This window comes from Bidens hawaiensis, unplaced genomic scaffold, assembly GCF_021521415.1.
Source record: "Bidens hawaiensis isolate Kalapana, Puna unplaced genomic scaffold, B.hawaiensis_p1.1 tig00006295_1, whole genome shotgun sequence".
Lineage (NCBI taxonomy): Eukaryota > Viridiplantae > Streptophyta > Magnoliopsida > Asterales > Asteraceae > Bidens > Bidens hawaiensis.
In genome coordinates, this window is record NW_027491420.1 from 137806 (window position 1) to 157799 (window position 19994).

Below are 19994 nucleotides of genomic sequence, written 5' to 3' on the forward strand. Positions count from 1 at the left end.
GGTTGTGAATCTATACTAGTTAAGAAAAATAAAAAGTTAACATCAATTCATCCTAGTTGAGTTGGTAAGTCACAAACATTTTAAAATAGTTAAAGCATTGTGTTTAATTCCCACCAACAACATATTTTTCATTTTATCATTCATTAAATATGGGTAAAGTTAAAATACAAATGGTAACAAAACTGAGAAGAGTGATACTGAATCTAATCTATTGATCTTATATTTGAATGGTGGAGATTAATTTAAGAATATAAATTAATGAAAATGGCATAAAGGTAATAATTCACTTTTGTTGACTTTTTTTTCCACATGCAAGGCACATGTCAATTCCCCCACCATTTTAAAACGTCAATAACTTTTTCATGCAACATTATTTTTTTTAAAAAAAAACTTCACCATAATAACAAGCGTTTTTTTATCTTTAATATGAGTACTATATTGTTATATAAAAATAAAAAAAATTAGTGAGTTTTTTATATTGTGTTATTAATTGTTTATTATGATTTTTAATTGGGTTTTTTCTATGCATTGTGTTATAGATTTTGGTCATTGTGTTATCAATTGATACTCATATTAAATAAGCAATATTAAAACAAAGATTACGTCATTGTGTCTTTTTGTTTATTATTGTGTCTTTGTGCTCATCATTTGTCTTACTACTTATCATTGTGTTTTAGTCCTTGTGTATTACGTTCATGTCCTTGTGTAATATGTAATTTTCATTGTGTTTTACGTTTCATGTCATTGTGTTATATGTATTCACCATTGTGTTTTACGTTTCAGGTAATTGTGTTATAATAACATTTTATTAGTCCATATAATAAAATAAGCCAAACATAATAAATTTAGGGTCGTAAAACCGGGTTTAGTACCATACCCCTACAAGCCCCCCCAAGTCCAGTGTTGCTCCTGGACGCGCAAGCGTCTAGGTGGAGCGCTGGACTTTATGAGGTGTGTTAGGCTATGAGGCGGTTTTTTCCCTGTTCTTTGGCCTTGTCTTTGAGTTTTGGGAGGTTTTCTTCATGATGGTGACGAGCTGTAAAAATAATGAAGCCTGCGCGCGAGGCGACTTATGGATCTATGAGAATAATGAAGCCTGCGCGCGTGGCGTCTTACAAGCTATAAGAATAATAAAGCTTGCGCGCGAGGCGTCTTACGAGCTATGAGAATAATAACAGCTTGCGCGCGAGGCGTCTTATGAGCTGTATGAATAATAACAGCTTGCGCGTGAGGCGTCTTATGAGCTGTATGAATAATAAAGCTTGCGCGCGTGGCGTCTTACGAGCTATAAGAATAATAGCAGCTTGCGCGCGAGGCGTCTTATGAGCTGTATGAATAATAACAGCTTGCGCGCGAGGCGTCTTATGAGCTGTATGAATAATAAAGCTTGCGCGCGTGGCGTCTTACGAGCTATAAGAATAATAGCAGCTTGCGCGCGAGGCGTCTTATGAGCTGTGTGAATAATAAAAGCTTGCGCGTGAGGCGTCTTACGAGTTATAAGGACAATAACAGCTTGCGCGCGAGGTGTCTTATGAGCTGTAATAATAGTGGAGCTTGCGCGTGAGGAGGCTTACGAGCTATAAGAATAATAACAGCTTGCGCGCGAGGCGTCTTATGAGCTGTATGAATGATAAAAGCTTGCGCGCGAGGCGTCTTACGAGCTATAAGAATAGTAACAGCTTGCGCGCGCGGCGTCTTATGAGCTGTATGAATAATAAAAGCTTGCGCGTGAGGCGTCTTACGAGCTAAAAGAATAATAACAGCTTGCGCGCGAGGCGTCTTATGAGCTGTATGAATAATAAAGCTTGCGCGCGTGGCGTCTTACGAGCTATAAGAATAGTAACAGCTTGCGCGCGAGGCGTCTTATGAGCTGTATGAATAATAAAAGCTTGCGCGTGAGGCGTCTTACGAGCTAAAAGAATAATAACAGCTTGCGCGCGAGGCGTCTTATGAGCTGTATGAATAATAAAGCTTGCGCGCGTGGCGTCTTACGAGCTATAAGAATAATAAAGCTTGCGCGCGAGGCGTCTTATGAGCTGTAAGAATAATAGCAGCTTGTGCGCGAGGCGTCTTATGAGCTGTGTGAATAATAAAAGCTTGCGCGTGAGGCGTCTTACGAGTTATAAGGACAATAACAGCTTGCGCGCGAGGTGTCTTATGAGCTGTAATAATAGTGGAGCTTGCGCGTGAGGCGGCTTACGAGCTACTTTATGTCCCGCGCCACGCGCAGATGTTGCATGCGCGTGCGCGTAGACTTTGGTTTTGTGTTATGCGCCACGCGCAGATGTTGCATGCGCGTGCGCGTAGGCTTTATGTTCCGCGCCGCGCGCAGATGTTGCATGCGCGTGCGCGTAGACTGTGATATGTGTGAGCATGTGATGCGTAAGCATGTGTAATATGCGTGAGCATATGTGATGCGTGAGCATGTGGTATGAGGATTCCCAACCCTTAAGTTTGGCGCGTGTCCATATGGGATATTATGAGGATTCCCATCCTTTAGGTTTGGCGCGTAGCCATATGGGATATTATGAGGATTCCCAAACCTTGAAGTTTTGACGCGTAGCAATATGGGATATTATGAGGATTCCCAACCTTTAAGTTTGGCGCGTAGCCATATGGGATATTATGAGGATTCCCAACCTTGAAGTTTGGCGCGTAGCCATATGGGATATTATGAGGATTCCCAACACGAAGTTTGGCGCGTAGCCATACGGGATATTATGAGGATTCCCAACCTTGAAGTTTGGCGCGTAGCCATACGGGATATATGAGGATTCCCAACCTTGAAGTTTGGCGCGTAGCCATATGGGATATTATGAGGATTCCCAACCTTGAAGTTTGGCGCGTAGCCATATGGGATATTATGAGGATTCCCAACCTTTAAGTTTGGCATGAGGCCTGATGCGCGCATGCACGGCGATGGAGTGGTGACTCGCGAGTGCGCGTGCATGGCGGAGGTCTCTTGCGCAAAACCCACATGGTGGTTTCCGCGGTGGCACATGCACGGCTGCGGAATGAGAACCCGCGGGCGCGCGTACATGGCGGCGGAAGTCCGGTAATTTTTGGATCTGTAATTTAAGAGTTAGACCTGCAATTTTAAACCTAAAATCCAGGTCTGTAATCTAGAACTAGATCTGTAAATCAGATCTGGATAGATCTGAAGCTCGGAGCAGATTTAAAACCATCACAGATCCGGAGACTTGATCATTCGAGTCCGGCAGTTTCTTTTCGCACAGATCTGGAAGCCTCTTTTAGATCTATGGATCTTTTTGAGCTTTAATAGAACAAGCCTTGAAGCCTTTTTCTGTAAACTTCCAGATCTGGGTTTTTCCTGGGAGAGATCTGACAGCCGAGATGAAGATCGGAGGGTAGTTCGTTGCCGTCCCACGGATGGCGCCAATGTCGAAGCATGAAATGAATCTGACCTGATCCATGACGATGTTTCTACGGTTTTTCGAGATGAACGAACCACATCTTGATCTTCTTCTTCGGCTGCTTGAGACCTGCAATGGTTTTTCGGGGGTGTGGAGGTGACTGCTAAGAAATCCTGAGGAATATCTTGTTTACAGACATAAAAAGTGGTGGTGGCTCTTATTGAGCATGACCCCTTAATAAGGAGGTGGAGACCTCCTTATATAGAGAGTCTCATGGCCACCATCATGGTACCCTAATGGGCCTAGCCCAGTTAGGGTTACCTCCACAAAACCCCCTCAGCCCAATAACATTGTATTAGTCCATATAATAAAATAAGCCAAACATAATAAATTTAGGGTCGTAAAACCGGGTTTAGTACTATACCCCTACATACATCATCTTCAAACTCATGTCTTTGTTCCTCTAATTCTTTTTCTAATCTCTTAATCTGAAGTTCATATTCTTTAATTTTTGTTAAATACTTTGAATCCATATCATTATTTTCTTGCAGTAAATAGTTATAATCGAGTGACATATCTTCAATATGAATCTTTAACTCCTCCTTCTCTTTCCTTTCAACCTCTAATCGATCATGCAAATCGTCAATATTTTTATTTAAACTCTTTTCATGATTTAACTCTTCCTTTATTTCACTCATTTTTCTCATCAAATCTTGTGATCTTTTACTCTCTTTAATGATTTGTTTACGAAGAGACTCTAATTCCAGCTCAGAGAATTCTGCTCGTCTTTTCAACATGTGTACTTCATTTTTTGATGATTCAGTGTAGTTGTAATCCGGGCTTTTTATTATATCAATCATGCTTCTGTCTGAACGAGAACCGAATGACCAGTCAGTGCTTGATCTTTGTTTGTTCACACGGTTTGAGTTCCCATTTTCAGTGCTGTCACTTGCTTGACTATTTGATCTGAATGATTCAGACAGTTGAGACTCGTTTTCTCCGAAAACCCTAAAATTCCCCTCAAATTTATTCAACATAAAATCGATGTTTAGATGAATAGATTGAGTAATTACACTACTTATACCTTGTTTCATGGAACAAAAGGCAAACGTTTGACAAGCAAAACGTCCATGGAACAAAAAGGGCGCGCGCGCCGGAAGATGGTCATTCCATTCACACTGCACACACTGAGTTCAGTGATGAAGAAGTGCACAGCATGAGGAAGACGCGAGATACTCATGCAGGAGGCTCACAGCTCCGCGCGCCTGTGAACATGGCGCCTGGAGCCAGAGCCGATCTGGATCTGCACATGCCGTACAGCCCACCAGTTAGAGGGCAAGTGGACGTAACCACACCGTATAGACCAGCCATCTTGGTGAAACATTCAAAGTTCACTGCGCGCATCGCGCAGGCTCCCATCCAGCACAAAACCAAGATGCCAAGTGGTTTGGGTAAATATGACGGCACAACAGATCCAGACGATTTCTTGCAAGGTTTTTACAACACGGGAAACCTAGAGAGCTGGACGATGCCAACATGGTGTCACATGTTTGCTCGCTGCCTCACGGGCGCGGCGCGTGTATGGTTCGAGAGCTTGCCGACTGGGCAAATTGATGGGTTCGAGGAACTATTGGAAAAGTTCCAAGCCCACTTCGTACAGCAGCGCAGACACACGCGCGACCCTGATGACATCATGCACTGCGTGCGCAGGAATGATGAAACGATTGAAGACTACATCACACGTTTCAATCAGGAGTCTCTGGCAATCGGAGGTATAACTGAGCAACTCCTGCGCGTGGCCTTTATACAAGGCGCGCGCAGTGATCAACTCCGCCGAGCTCTCATAAGCAGAGATGGCATGCCCACCACGTGGGCCAAGTTAATGGAAGCATCGCGAGTTTTCGCGAGAAATGAAAAACAAATTGCCCAAGATAGGGCAAGAGAAAGAGCGCATCAAGCTGAGTCACCGCGCAGCAAAGAAAAGAGGGGCAAGCAGAACTCCGTATGGTCCAGGTTGCAACCAACCAGTTTTTCTTCCGCAGAAAAGCAGGCGCAACCAAGCTCACCCCAGCCCCAAAAAGATGTTCGTAATCGCGGGGAGGGTGACAAGAGGGAGGGTGGCAGAGATCCTAACAGACCTCTGCCAAGAATATGGACTCCCCTCACTAAAACGCCTTCACAGGTGTTAAGCACTGAGAATGTCCAATTCAAAAGCCCCAAGCCACTACACTACAAGGGACCATCAGACAGTGGCAAGTACTGTGAGTTTTACAAATCCACAGGACACAACACAGATGCATGCCACCACTTGAAGGATGCAATTGAGAAGGATGTGAAATCAGGCAAGCTGGCTCACCTGGTAAAAAACTCAAGACAAGAAAATGAACAACCAGAAGGAGCCTCTGCCAGCAAAAAGTATAAAAGAATCTGTGTAGCCGAGGGAGGAAGGCAAGGGCAAGTATCAAGAAAAAGAAGCGCGCAAATCCAAGGAGATTGGCGCGAGCAACAAGTCATCTTCCCAAGAATCAGGGGAGGCCCTTCCATCAGCAGTCCTCTTGTTATCACTACACACATTGCTCATTACGAAGTGTCAAAAGTCCTGGTGGACACTGGCAGCGAATCAGACATAATGTATGAGCAATGTTTCAGGAAACTGGATCCGGCAGACCAAGCAAGGCTTGAAATTGTGAATGCACCGATCTCTGGTGTTTCCAATGAAATCATTCATCCCCTAGGTCAAATACAATTTGAACTAACCATGGGGGATGAGAAACACAAGCGAGCCGAAGTTGTCAACTTCTTGGTTTTGCCCACCACTTCTTGCCACAATATGATCTTGGGTAGGGGAACGATTGCCCAATTTAACGCCATACCGTCGCCAGCGCACGGCGCGTTGGGGTTCCCAACACCAACAGGTGTAACTTTTGTATACCGGGATCATTTGTGCGCAGTGACAAGTACTCCGCGGGAGGGGAGAATGAAACTTCCAATGGCAGACAACGCGCCAGAGGAATGGATTCTCAACCCAAAATTCCCGGAGCAGAAGATCACAATTGGCGCAACGATATCAGACGACATGAGGGTGAGAATGAAAAGATTGCTCACAGCATATATGTCGGTCTTCGCGTGGCAACACTCTGATATGACTGGGGTTCCGCGAGACCTGGCTCAGCATTCTCTCAACACCTTCAAGTCTGTAGAGCCAATTGCTCAAAAGAAGAGAGTCATGGGGGATGAGAAAGCGAGGGCCATGAATGAGCAGGTTGAGGATTTACTGCGCGCAAACATCATCCGCCCGATACGATACCAGACATGGGTAGCCAATCCTGTGATGGTAAAGAAAAGTAACGGGTCATGGAGGATGTGCATTGACTTCAAGGACCTCAACAAAGCGTGCCCAAAGGATTGTTACCCCCTACCAAACATCGATGCAAAGGTGGACTCCGTGGCGCCATTCAAACTCAAATGTTTCCTGGATGCCTACAAGGGCTATCACCAGATTCAAATGGCACCACAAGATGAGGACAAGACCGCCTTCAGAACCGACAAGGGTGTTTTTTGTTACACAAAAATGCCCTTTGGTTTGAAGAATGCGGGCGCCACCTACCAAAGACTTATGGATGCCGTTTTCAGCGAACAAATCGGAAGAAACCTTGAAGTCTATGTGGATGATTTGGTGATCAAGAGCAGGGAGGAAAAGCAAATGCTCAAAGACATCGAAGAAACCCTTGGGCGCCTAAAGGAAGTTAACATGAAGCTCAATCCGAGCAAATGTACTTTCGGCGTACTAGAGGGAAAATTTCTAGGTGTAATGGTCACCAAGGATGGTTTCAAGGTGAACCCTGAGAAGGTGGAGGCCATCCTTGACATGCCCTCGCCATCCACCATGAAAGAAGTCCAGAAGCTGAATGGTAGATTGGTTTCAATCAACAGGTTCCTAGCGAACCATGCAAGCAAATCTACTCCATTTGTCAACACATTGAGGAATTGCTTAAAGAAAAGCCAATTCAAATGGACTCCTGAGGCCGAGCAAGCTTTCAGGGAGATAAAAGAATGTTTGATAAATCTGTCCGCGCTCACAGCTCCACTTCCTGGTGAAACTTTGACATTATACCTATCAGCAGGAGAGCGCGCCATCGGCACAGTATTATTGGTGGATCGCAAGGGAATCCAAACGCCAATATACTATGTGAGTCGGGTGCTGACAGATCCTGAGACGCGCTACTCCATCATGGAAAAGTTAGTTTTATCACTAACACACTCGTCGCGCAAGCTTCATAGATATTTCAATGGTCATCCCATTGAAGTTCTGACTGGTTACGACATCCAGCAGGTTTTGCGGCGCCCCGCGCTCTCAGGAAGGTTGACAAAGTGGGCGCTGGAATTAGGCGAGCACACGATCGCATATAAGCCCCGTCCAGCAATAAAGGGACAAGTCTTGGCTGATTTCATTGCCGAGGTCCCCGAAGGAAAAATTGAAGAGGCTCAGCGCGAGGTAGATCCTCCGCGAGCCAATGACGAAGAAAATGTGTGGAGATTGTTCACTGACGGAGCTTCAAACAACGAAGGGTCCGGCGCAGGCCTAAAACTGGTGGATCCAGAGAATCATGAATATACTTACGCCATCAGGTTGGACTTCAAAAGCACCAACAATGAGGCTGAATATGAAGCCCTGCTGGCTGGCCTGCGCATCGCGCAAAAATTCGGAGTTAAAAAGCTAGAGGCCCATGTTGATTCATACTTGGTAGCAGCACAGGTCAATGGCCTTTATGATGCCAAGGAGAACACCATGCCTCTATATCTAGAGCAGGTGAAAAAGCTCATCGAGCAATTTGACTGCTTCAGAATCGTTCATATTCCGCGCAGTGAAAACAAATCTGCAGACGCGCTTAGTAAGATGGCATCAACCAGTTTTGATCACTTTGGCAAAGATGTCAGGGTGGAAGTAATGAGCAACCCGTCGGTGGTAGCGAAGTCTGTCCTGGTAACTCATACAACCCCTTCATCATGGATAACTCCAATAATGGAATTCTTGAAGGAGGGAAAGGTACCAGATGATCGCGCGCAAGCGAGGAAGATAAGACACAAGGCGCAGAACTATGAACTGCTTGATGGTACATTATATCGACGCTCTTATCTTGGGCCGCTCATGAAATGCCTAGATGCTGAGGAAGCAAGCTATGTGATCAGAGAGATACATGAAGGAATCTGTGGAATACATGCTGGCCCGCGCATGGTGGTTGCGAAGGCAATGAGCGCAGGTTACTATTGGCCAGGCATGTACTTGGACGCTCTAAAAGAGATCCAAAAATGCAAAGCATGTCAGAGCTATGCGCCAAACACCATGCGGCCAAAGAACAACCTAATTCCAGTGACCTCTGCATGGCCTTTCCACAAATGGGCAATCGACATTGTGGGTCCCCTACCGCAAGCGCCAGGGCGAGTAAAATTTTTGGTAGTGGCAGTAGACTATTTTACAAAATGGGTCGAGGCCAAGCCACTAGCAAAAATCACAGCCGAAGCGATGAAGTAGTTTATCTGGAGCCACATCATATGCCGTTTTGGCTTGCCCATGGAAATTGTGAGCGATAATGGCAAGCAATTCACAGACAAGAAGATATCCAGCTGGCTCAAGGAATTGCGCATCAACCAAATCTTCACTTCGGTATATCACCCTCAGGGGAATGGCCAAGTGGAGCGCGCGAATCAAAGCTTGTTAAATGGGCTGGAGAAAAGGTTGGAGGGAGAATCCCATTCGTGGGTTGAAGAGCTACCTAATGTCCTGTGGGCACACAGGACATTAAGCAAAACCAGCAATGGCGAATCCCCGTTCAGCCTAACCTATGGAACAGAGGCAATGATTCCAGCAGAAATTGGATGCCCATCCCATAGAGTGCTCATGATGAACAAGACTGATAACGAGCGCGAAAGGAGGTTGGATCTCAACTTACTTGAAGGGCGCAGAGAGGCGGCTATTATCAGTGAAGCCAAGTACAAGAAAAAGCTGGAAAAATATTACAACCAGCGCGTGAAAGAATGCCACTTCAAGAAAAATGAGTTTGTCCTTCGAAACAATGAAGCTAGCCGCGCGATACCCTCGGGAAAAATGTCCCCCAATTGGGAGGGACCTTATCAAATCTCAGAAGAATTGGGGAAAGGCGCATATGCTTTAAAAGATTTGAATGGAAAGAAGATCCCGCGCGCATGGAACGCGGCACAGCTTAGAAAATGTTTCATGTAAATGTCAAGTTTGTAATCAAGGCTTTTTAAGCCATTATGAATAATGATACGCGCTATCTTCTATTAATGTGGATTCTATTACCTTTTGCATACATGTTTCACACTTCCCTTTATTAGTTTTGAGCAATATGACAACATTGTATTGACATCAAAACGAAATAAAACGAGGTAAAACATACATGCGCCAGCTTCAAGCTCAAACGCGTTAAGGAGTCTTAACTCTAAAGCGTCAGGGCCTGAGCCCAATTCTATTACCTTTCGCATACATGTTTCACACTTCCCTTTATTAATTTTGAGCAATATGATAACATTGTATTGATATCAAAACAAAATAAAACGAAGTAAAACATACATGCGCAAACGCGTTAAAGAGTCTTAACTCTAAAACGTCGGGGCCTTAGCCCAATAATGTGAGCCTTAGCTCAAATCACTCACAACATCCATCCTACATACTGCGCAGCCTGACCATAAAACACCTAAACACAACTAAGGCAAAGCAAATGCCAAAACATAGTTGTTAAGGTCTCAGGTTGGGGTCGCGCATAAAACTGTAATGGATATCTGAGTAACACATATTGACACGTAAAGGCTAAAAAACTCATAATTCCATAAACGCGCGACAACGTCGCGCAAAAGAGGAATAATGAAAGCGCCAAGACACGTGTCAACATAATCAAGATATGGCAAAATCACTTACAATATGACAAGGGTTAAGTATAATAAATTCCTTACAACCTTGTTCTTATTCCAACGTGCAAGCATATCTTATATTCGACAAGCAAACATGCGATATAAAGAGATGAATGCGAATGCGCAAGATGCGAAGAAGGGAAAAACAAAATTTCATTCCAAAGCATTGAAATTTACAAGTTTACAAGATGAGATACAAACTACAAAAAAAAAAAAAAAAAAAAAAAAAAAAAAAAAAAAAAAAAAACATGAAGGGCTTCTCAAGTCTCCACGTTGACATCAGCCTCTTCATCATCCTCATCATCGCCCTCGGCATCTGGCGCATCCTGCTCCTCGTCATCTCCAAACTGACCATAGTCAAGTTCTTCGTCTTGAAGGGAGTCTTCTAGCACAACAGTGTCAGGAGCGGATCCTTTGGCCACGCCAGAGCCGCTAGCAACGCCAGCATTCGCCGCGCCATCATCGCCGCCGCCAGCCCCCTCGCACTCGTCAAGTAATTTCTTTAGCGCGACGAGATCGGGCTGGTCAGCAAGCGCGGATATCTGCAAATCATAAGCGAAAATATGAGTACAAAGATACGAGAAAAATAAATCAAAGTAATCTCATTAAAGTTAAAATACCTGCGCAAGGATGGGAATGGGAGTATTCATATACTTCTCCCCCATCGCGGCCATGTCCGCGCAGGCAACGGAGCTCTGATAAGGGTACTCGGATGGGTTCTTCTTCAGCATGCCATATTCATAGTCATCCGTAAACCCTTCAGCTCGCCCCACCAAGCGCGCGGCAGCGTTGCAGTCCATCACAAGGGCTTGAAACTCGTCTGAGTATTTCATCGCGAAAGCGCAACGAGTCATGCCCTGTGAGACTAGCCAGTGGCGATCCTGCGCGAGGCCAGCAACAGACGTCTCGAGGGCAGGAACCTGAGAGTTTAATAACTCAACAGTTTCCTTAGTCTTTTTTAGCTCCTCTTTGTCGGACGCTGCTGCCGCCAAGATTTCTTCTTTTTCCGCCCGCGCAGCATCAAGTGCTTCCTGGCTAGACGCTGCTGTCGCCAGGGCTTCATCTTTATCGGCCTGCGCGGCCGCCAGCTCCCTCTTCAGGCGCGCAACCTCACTCTCCAGTGATGATTTTTCAGTGATAGACTGGACAAGAGCTTGGTCACGCGCCTCCGCCTCCAGCTCCAAGTCGCGCGCTCTGCGCGCGTACTTGGCCGCATCCGCCTCCGCCGCCTGCAGCTTCTCCCGCGCCGCCTGAAGCTCATGCCCGCGCTTCACGAAGGCGCTGTTGGCACTTGCTCTGTTCTCACTGAGCTCGGCTTGGAGCTTTTCAGCTCTCTCGCGAGCATCAGAAAGATGCCAAGCAGACACCTTAGCCTCTTGCTTGGCTTCCGCAAGAGCATCACGTACTTTTACGTAATCAGAGCGAAGCTCTTGGGAGGCAGCAATGAAGGCCGACCCAGCAAACATATGATCATTGAGCAGGTCGTCGCGAGCGCGGTCCTCCTGGAACCTCCTTTCAGATGGAGGCACAGCATGAGCCCAGAATTCCGCACACACCCCCATGGACTGAAATGTGCTATCTTCAGTAATATTCCATCTCGGGCGGTAAGTGTGATCGGCTTCCTGCAAAAACAAAAAAATTATCTAAGTCATCAAAACATTAAGATGGAAGTCCGCGCAGCGAAGCAAAAAAGAACCTATACCTGTGGGGATGAAGCAGAAAAGTCAGCGCCAGCCCCACGAGAAGGCTCCGCCGCGAAACCTCGTGGCGCTGCAGGGCTGGCGTGGGCGCCATCGGAGTCTTCAGCATGAACCTCCTCATCCTCCTCTGAAATAGGCCTCTTCTCTTGCGACCTAGAATCAAAATCGGTCTCGCGAGGAGGGCTGTGCGCAGGAGGAGGTGAGGGAGGTCTTGGCGCCGCCAGGTCGGCGCGCAAAACGGCCTCCTGCTCCTTAGTAATCCCAATGAGGGGAGATTCATCGCTTGCAGGAGCAGGAGCAGAGCCAACGGCGCTGGCGCCGGCGCCAGGAGTGCCGCCAGAAGCTTGTACGCCAGCTACGGCTTCTGTGAAAAAATCAACAAAAAGAAATGGTTCATGACTTGATCTAAAAGAAAGTCAGAAAATAAGAGCGAAATGCGTACCTTGGCGCAACTCCGTTCGCGAAGCGAACATCGCCATGAAGTCCATTCTACCCTTCTTTGAGGGTAAAACAGGGGACTTCGAAGCGACCTCCGGCGCAGCCTCGGCATCTCGTTGCGCGGTCGCCGGATCTACAAACATTTGAGTGAGCAAAGATTCATTAGTAATTCTATCTGAATCGCGCTCATAGAACCATAAAAGATAAGCAAAAGACAAGGAAAGTATACCTGTCGAGGGCGCAATACCGCTTCCCTTTTCCGCCGCGGGAAGGGAGGAGGTAGCGCCACCATACCTCAAGTGGACAGGAGGTCTGCCCACTTTTTGAGGCAGGGAAGCCAAGGAAACCTTGGTGGTAAATTCCTGGGTTTTCCCAAATCCCCCCGCCTGAGTAGGAGGATCCTGAACAACAGGGGCAACATCTTTTTTCTGTTTCTTACTGGCCCCTGCGCCAGTTTTCCCCTTAGCTTTACGCTTTAGTTGGGGCGCCTCCTCTTCCTCCTCCTCTTCCGCGAGCTCCAGCTCGTAATTTTCGAGCGCATCTACAATACACACAACAGAAGTGTTAGCAAAATTTGGTATTATAAGGGAAAATGCATAACTACAAAGGCTTACCAGGCGCATCGCTGTCGAAGACAAATCCCAGATCAACAGGGATGAACATGTCATCAAAGCGATCAGGGAAACCAACCTCCCCAGCGCCGAGCGCGACGGAACCACCCTCCATATGCTCATCATATGCGGCGTGGATATACTCCTTGGTGACTGCACACAACAACTCAAATGATATCACAAAAAAGGAATTATATTCGCGCAAAAGTAAAGCAATGAGATTAACTTACATAACCCGTCGACTTGGATAACGGGCTCAAGCGCGCTGTCCGCCCACCTCTTGCTCATACCAACCCCCACCAGCGCCTCCTCACAAATGTTCTTGGCGGGGGATGGTTCAGCGGTCAGCTTATTAACCCAGGCGCCAGTTGGGTTCTTGAGGACACCCACATCCGCAGGCGCAGAAGAGATCGAGCGCATGGCCATACGGATGGGGATTACACCAGCCCTTATGTAAAAAAACCTCTCAGACCAGTCATGAAGGCTCTTGAATGAAACAGTGGAGCACTTCACCTTCTGACTGCGAGGAATGAAGGAGAACCAAGAATCTTGGATCTTGGGCTTGTAAAAAAATTGAAAGCGCCGAGGGGTGGGCTCCTCGCGCTGGGATTTGCACATGAACTCAAAGTGAGTCATGCGCACAAGTCCAAACGGATGGACTTGGGATATATGAATCCCATAGAACTTAAGCAGTGCACCCACAAACCTTGTCATCGGGAGACGAAGGTTGCAGTGGGTGAAAAAATGGCTATATAGGGATATATAGCCGGCAGGCGGGTCCGCCGCCGTTTGCCCGGATCCAGGTAACATGCAGCCAAACAGGGGGGGAAAACCCTGAGAGGCGATGAGGCTGTCAAGATCCGCCTGCCTCAGTTTGCAGGGGATTTCATTCCACCTCTTCACGGCCTTGGTCCTCCCTACCTCCTCCGATGAGCCCTCAGCAGCCTTCTTCCCCTTGCCGGTCTTCTTCAATGTAGACATTACTAACGATTTTCTGCGGCAATGGGTGGGGGAGATTGTGTTGTCTGAACTATCAGACATACAATTGTAAAATCGAACAGGGGAAACTTCTGAAGAACAGATATTTGGAAGCAGAACAAAGGTAATCGGAAGACAAAGACAGAAAGAAAGAGCTCAAAATGATAAACAAGAAGATGAAGGATAAAAAAAAACTCTAAGGGCTGGCTTTTATAGGCCCAGGAGAGAGAAATATGGGTGCTGATCGGACTTCACGCGCCCCCACTCGCAGGTGTAAGCCAACGCGAGCGCGACACGTGTCCCTGACACTGTGTGAGGGGACACGAAAAGAAACTCTACAGCTGTTGCCAGAGTTCACGCGCCGCCACTCGCAGGAATGACCAATGCGAGCGCGACACGTGTTCCTGACACTCTGTGAGGGGACACGAAAGGCAACTGTAGCACCTCGAGCACACGAAAGGTCTGACACGTCTCCATCACGTACATAGACGATTCGTTTTCAACCAAAAGGATAGAATTCCGCGCAATGACAAGGAATAAGAAGAAAAAGACAAACCCCTACTAAAAGACCAAACAGTGAAGTCTAATATCTATCTTGCCTCGCTCGCGCGAGACAAGACACACATTAGACTGGGGGGCCTTGAAGAGGTATGTACCCGCCTCAACACCGAGCAAGGCGGGTCAACCCACAAGATATAGACAAGAAGCTTGAAATCAAGACATTATGAAGGCGCAAAGCCAAAACCTACGCGCATGGCGCATATCACATATGCTCACGCATATCACATATGTTCATGCATCACATGCTCAGGCATCATATGCCCAGGCACCACACATGCTCAGGCATCATATGCCCAGGCACACATATGCTCGCGCATCACATATGCTCACGCATATCACATATGCGCGCGGCGCATTAGCGCGCGGCGCATATCACATCTGCGCATGAAACATCTGCGCGTGAGAATAAAGAGAAGACCTCGCGCATCCTCAGGATTGGCGCATATCACACATGCACATAATCAACCTCGTCCTTATCCAAATCAGGATTAGGGCAACCTTGATTGTGCACGTCAGACAACCTTCCAGAAGGTATCTTTTTAAGGAATAAGAATATGCTGATGTTGACAGCTGCCAAATGAAGGGTGGACAACTCAGCATAAACCATGTGCTACCACGTGATTACAACCAATGAGAAAGCACCAGGTGTCCCAGAGGACACGTGGCGCAGAGCAGTTGGAGGAGGCCAACAAGGCTGAGCCCAATCAGTGGAAACCCTAGCACTATAAATACAGCATCAACTCCACAAGGAGAGACATTCATTCATTCACATTCAAGCAGATTCAATTACATTCACTCACAGACAGTTACAGTCAGTAACACTCACAATCACAGCAAATTACAGAGTATTCAGCTATTAAGCAATACTCTTCAGATTTCCTTACTCACACATTATTATCTTCTCCCACAAATACTTATTCTCACACCGGAGGGTTACCCCAAAGAGGACCCCTCTGTCCCTTTCTGAGGGGTAAGTTGACGGTGCTGTTCATTTTGTAGGTGGAAGAACACAGATCCAAGAAAACCATCGGTGAAATAGTATAATCACACCCGAGGAAAGTAGATCGTCTACCAGTGAGTCGATCCACGCTTCTTCAATATCAATCATGCTTCTGTCTGAACGAGAACCGAATGACCAGTCAGTGCTTGATCTTTGTTTGTTCACACGGTTTGAGTTCCCATTTTCAGTGCTGTCACTTGCTTGACTATTTGATCTGAATGATTCAGACAGTTGAGACTCGTTTTCTCCGAAAACCCTAAAATTCCCCTCAAATTTATTCAACATAAAATCGATGTTTAGATGAATAGATTGAGTAATTACACTACTTATACCTTGTTTCATCTGTTCTTTGCATCTTTTGAACGAAAACCTATATCATGTTACATGTATTACAGTAGACGTGCACAAAAAAACCGGTTCCGGAACCTAACTGGTGGAACCGAACCGGAACCGGTTCCAGTTCCAACCCGGTTGGAACAATACCCGGTTTGGGTATTTTTGTACCCGAAAATCGTACCCGGTTCTCCTATTTGTATGTCAGTACCAGTTCCAACCCGGTTCCTACCCGGTTCTTAATTGGAACCGGTTCGGTTCGGGCCGGGTTAACACTTTTGTCCAAAGTTTATATATAATTAACGTGTAAAATATGATTATAAAATTTGTATTATTTCAATAATAATCTAATCCTTTAAAGGTAATATACATTAGAAGTACACTTATGACAACTTTCAAGCAGTTTAACACTATGGGATAGATCATAACCCTATTACCCATTCTTTTAAGTGAACCGATTTATAAGTAAATGGGTCAAACACACATTTTTCAAAGTTAACTATGTGTACCTTTTGCTTTCATCATGCTTGCCATTGGTGACATCACAAGCTACTTTACTTTGCTGCATATTGAAGATCAATCACGAGGTGAGTTTAATACTAGTTATTCTGAATTTGTGCTATTCATGTAGAAAGATATATTTTTAAAGTAACTTCAATTTTTTTAAGAATATGTTCAATGCATGTCTGATATCTGATGGATATTTACCCTAACCAGGTTCTGATGTTTTTTCTCTAATTTAGAAACCTCTTATTGTAAATTACCCTTCTCGGATTCGATAACCGACAACTTTTCTTTCAATGCACAATAATCGCCTCTTACCATTTTCAGTTCCAACTTCAAAGTTCTAATCATAACATTCTTTTCACTCACCGAGCTTTTCCAACTCGTCGATTCCTTCTTTAACGAATTAAATTTCTCCAAATTATAGTTACATTCTCCATGTTCTTTAGAAGCTTCAATCTCTAATGCCATTTGATCAATTTGGTCACAAAGCTTCTGTGCTTCTTGCTTGTGTGCATCTTTTAACTTCTCAACCGCATCAGCATTGATCAACGTTGACTTTCTCAAAGCCTCTTCCGCTTGGTCAACCCTTTCCTCCTGGTCTATTTTGATTTTCAGTAGCTTTTGTACATCATCTTCAAACTCATGTCTTTGTTCCTCTAATTCTTTCTCTAATCTCTTAATCTGAAGTTCATATTCTTTAATTTTTGTTAAATACTTTGAATCCATATCATTATTTTCTTGCAGTAAATAGTTATAATCGAGTGACATATCTTCAATATGAATCTTTAACTCCTCCTTCTCTTTCCTTTCAACCTCTAATCGAGCATGCAAATCGTCAATATTTTTATTTAAACTCTTTTCATGATTTAACTCTTCCTTTATTTCACTCATTTTTCTCATCAAATCTTGTGATCTTTTACTCTCTTTAATGATTTGTTTACGAAGAGACTCTAATTCCAGCTCAGAGAATTCTGCTCGTCTTTTCAACATGTGTACTTCATTTTTTGATGATTCAGTGTAGTTGTAATCCGGGCTTTTTATTATATCAATCATGCTTCTGTCTGAACGAGAACCGAATGACCAGTCAGTGCTTGATCTTTGTTTGTTCACACGGCTTGAGTTCCCATTTTCAGTGCTGTCACTTGCTTGACTATTTGATCTGAATGATTCAGACAGTTGAGACTCGTTTTCTCCGAAAACCCTAAAATTCCCCTCAAATTTATTCAACATAAAATCGATGTTTAGATGAATAGATTGAGTAATTACACTACTTATACCTTGTTTCATCTGTTCTTTGCATCCTTTGAACGAAAACCTGTATCATGTTACATGTATTACAGTATTAGTAAATTTCTACAACATTCAAATCTGTTCATATAATATATTGACCCGTCAGCCTGTTTAAATTTAGAATAAAAAAGTAAAATAAATAATTCATAAGTTCAACTCTTTATGGCCTGTTTAACTCATTTGTTACAACCTGTTTACGACTCTCCAACCAATTGAACCTCTTTAAAACTTGATTTCAACTCATTTACAACCCGTCAACCCATTGGCAACACAGCGACCCATTTACAACCTCGTTTAGATAAATGGGTTTTGCGTGCGGGTTTGACATGTTTAATCCTTTCAATTAAACAGGTCGGCCGGTCAACCCGTTTAAATTTAGCTTAAAAAAGGTAAAAAATAGAAAAAAAAAAACTAATTTATAGAGTCAACTATTTATACAACTCGTATATAATCTGAAAACTAGTTTAACATATTTACAACTTTATTACAATCCATTTACCAACCTTTTTACAACATCGTTTAATAAACAGGTCGAGTTCTGGTTTGACATGTTTAAGTCATTCAATTAAATAGGTCGACCTCTTAACCCATTTAAATTTAGCTTAAAAGAGGTGAAAAAAACTAATTCATAAGGTCAACCCGTTACGACAGGTTTAACTCATTTATACAACTTGTTTACAATCATCTTAACCCATTTACAAACAAGTCAACCCATATTTACGACAAGCTATAACCCATTTACAACCTCATTTAGATAATCTAAATGGGTCGTGTTCGGATTTGACATGCTAAACACATTTAAGTAAAAAGGTCGACCCGTCAACTTGTTTTTAGAATAAAAGAAGTAAAAGAAATACTTTATAAGGTTAACCTCTTTAGGACGCGTTTAACTTATTTGTTATAGCCAGTGCACAACTCTCCAACTAGTTGAACTCATTTACAGCTTGATTACAACCCGTCAAGCCATTTGCAATACGCCAACTCGTTTACAACATCGTCAACCCGACTCGATCATAGTGGCAATAATAAGCGCAAAATAAAACTTACATGTAGAATTGCACCATTGTCTGAAGTTGTTAGTGGCAAAGAAAGCTGAATAGGTTCAGCAATATCCACAAAGTTAGCAAAATCAACTCCCACTTCTCCTACAAACCCTGATTTTGAAGATCCCTATGAGAATAAACCCACAAACACATCACAACAAAATTCAATAAACCCTTTTTCAGAAATAAATATATTACTGTTTCCACACTAAAGTAATAGATTTTGTTTTTGTAGGCTTCTGTCTTTTGATCCTTAACCAATTTAACCATCTCATAAACCTGTTCTTCCCATGTACAAGTCCCATCAATTACTGGAACTCTCTTCAGTTTGGCCACCGGTTTTCCGGTATCTGCCGGAATCAAAGCTAACATCAGACCTTTTCCTTTAATCTTTGGCACCTATAATCACCCACAGGTAAATTACGTATGATTTTCTGTTTTTGTGAATACATGCACATGAATAATAATATGATTAATACCTGTGTTGCTTGAAACATGATTTTGACCTTGTTTTGATTCTTCCGTCTTCCTGATTTGAACATTTTTCACTTGTTTACATCACGATCCACTTTTTCAGAGGGCCTTTCTTTCTGATTACAATTTGGCTTTTGGATCAAACTTTTTCATAAAATATATATACCTTTTGGGTTGATTTATAAGAATGGAATGTAGATTTAGGAGGATAATTTTAATCAGCAATTAATCATACCTGTTAATCTGTTATGGATGCTTTCCGACGATGAACCCTTAAAATCTAGCATGAAGTCTCGACTTAAGTGTTAATACACACACGTAACCTAGATTTATTATTAGCCTCTTATCGAATTAAGAAGTCATGCGATAATAGTATCATATATGTATTTCCGTTTGGTATCTATCAATTGAAAAATCTTAATTATATCTCTATGCGCTTTTTTTGTTTTAATATAACACGGATCGATAATAAGTAAACAAAAAAGTTAAATTTAATAATATCTATAATAACATATCTTATGGATTTATAAGATATAAATAATTTTCTAAAATACATAGACTAGTAAGAATATTTTGTATTTATATTTTAAAAGAAATCAAAATGGAAGGTTGTGAATCTATACTAGTTAAGAAAAATAAAAAGTTAACATCAATTCATCCTAGTTGAGTTGGTAAGTCACAAACATTTTAAAATAGTTAAAGCATTGTGTTTAATTCCCACCAACAACATATTTTTCATTTTATCATTCATTAAA

At 43.7% G+C, this 19994-nt stretch overlaps 1 protein-coding gene across 1 annotated transcript; it reads right to left on the reverse strand.

The window, feature by feature from the left end:
- Nucleotides 1-3082: 3082 nt before the first annotated feature.
- On the reverse strand, nt 3083-19307 carry LOC143631962 (uncharacterized). Its single transcript, XM_077100571.1, has 7 exons — nt 19245-19307; nt 18964-19164; nt 18770-18892; nt 15925-15962; nt 15729-15848; nt 3809-4382; nt 3083-3088 (listed from the first exon to the last, which is right to left on the reverse strand). The coding sequence occupies exons 1-7, from the start codon at nt 19305-19307 to the stop codon at nt 3083-3085; spliced, it is 1125 nt and encodes a 374-aa protein (XP_076956686.1).
- Between the last annotated feature and the right edge of the window lie 687 nt (nt 19308-19994).

What these genes read in the sequence shown, in the direction of transcription:
- LOC143631962 (XM_077100571.1), bottom strand. Translation starts at nt 19,307, where the DNA reads ATGTTCAAATCAGGAAGACGGAAGAATCAAAACAAGGTCAAAATCATG. An exon ending in ATTACTTTAGTGTGGAAACA is followed by an intron (nt 18,893 to 18,963) that starts GTAATATATTTA and finishes TTATTCTCATAG; the next exon opens with GGATCTTCAAAATCAGGGTT. An exon ending in ACAATGGTGCAATTCTACAT is followed by an intron (nt 15,963 to 18,769) that starts GTAAGTTTTATT and finishes AACATGATATAG; the next exon opens with GTTTTCGTTCAAAAGATGCA.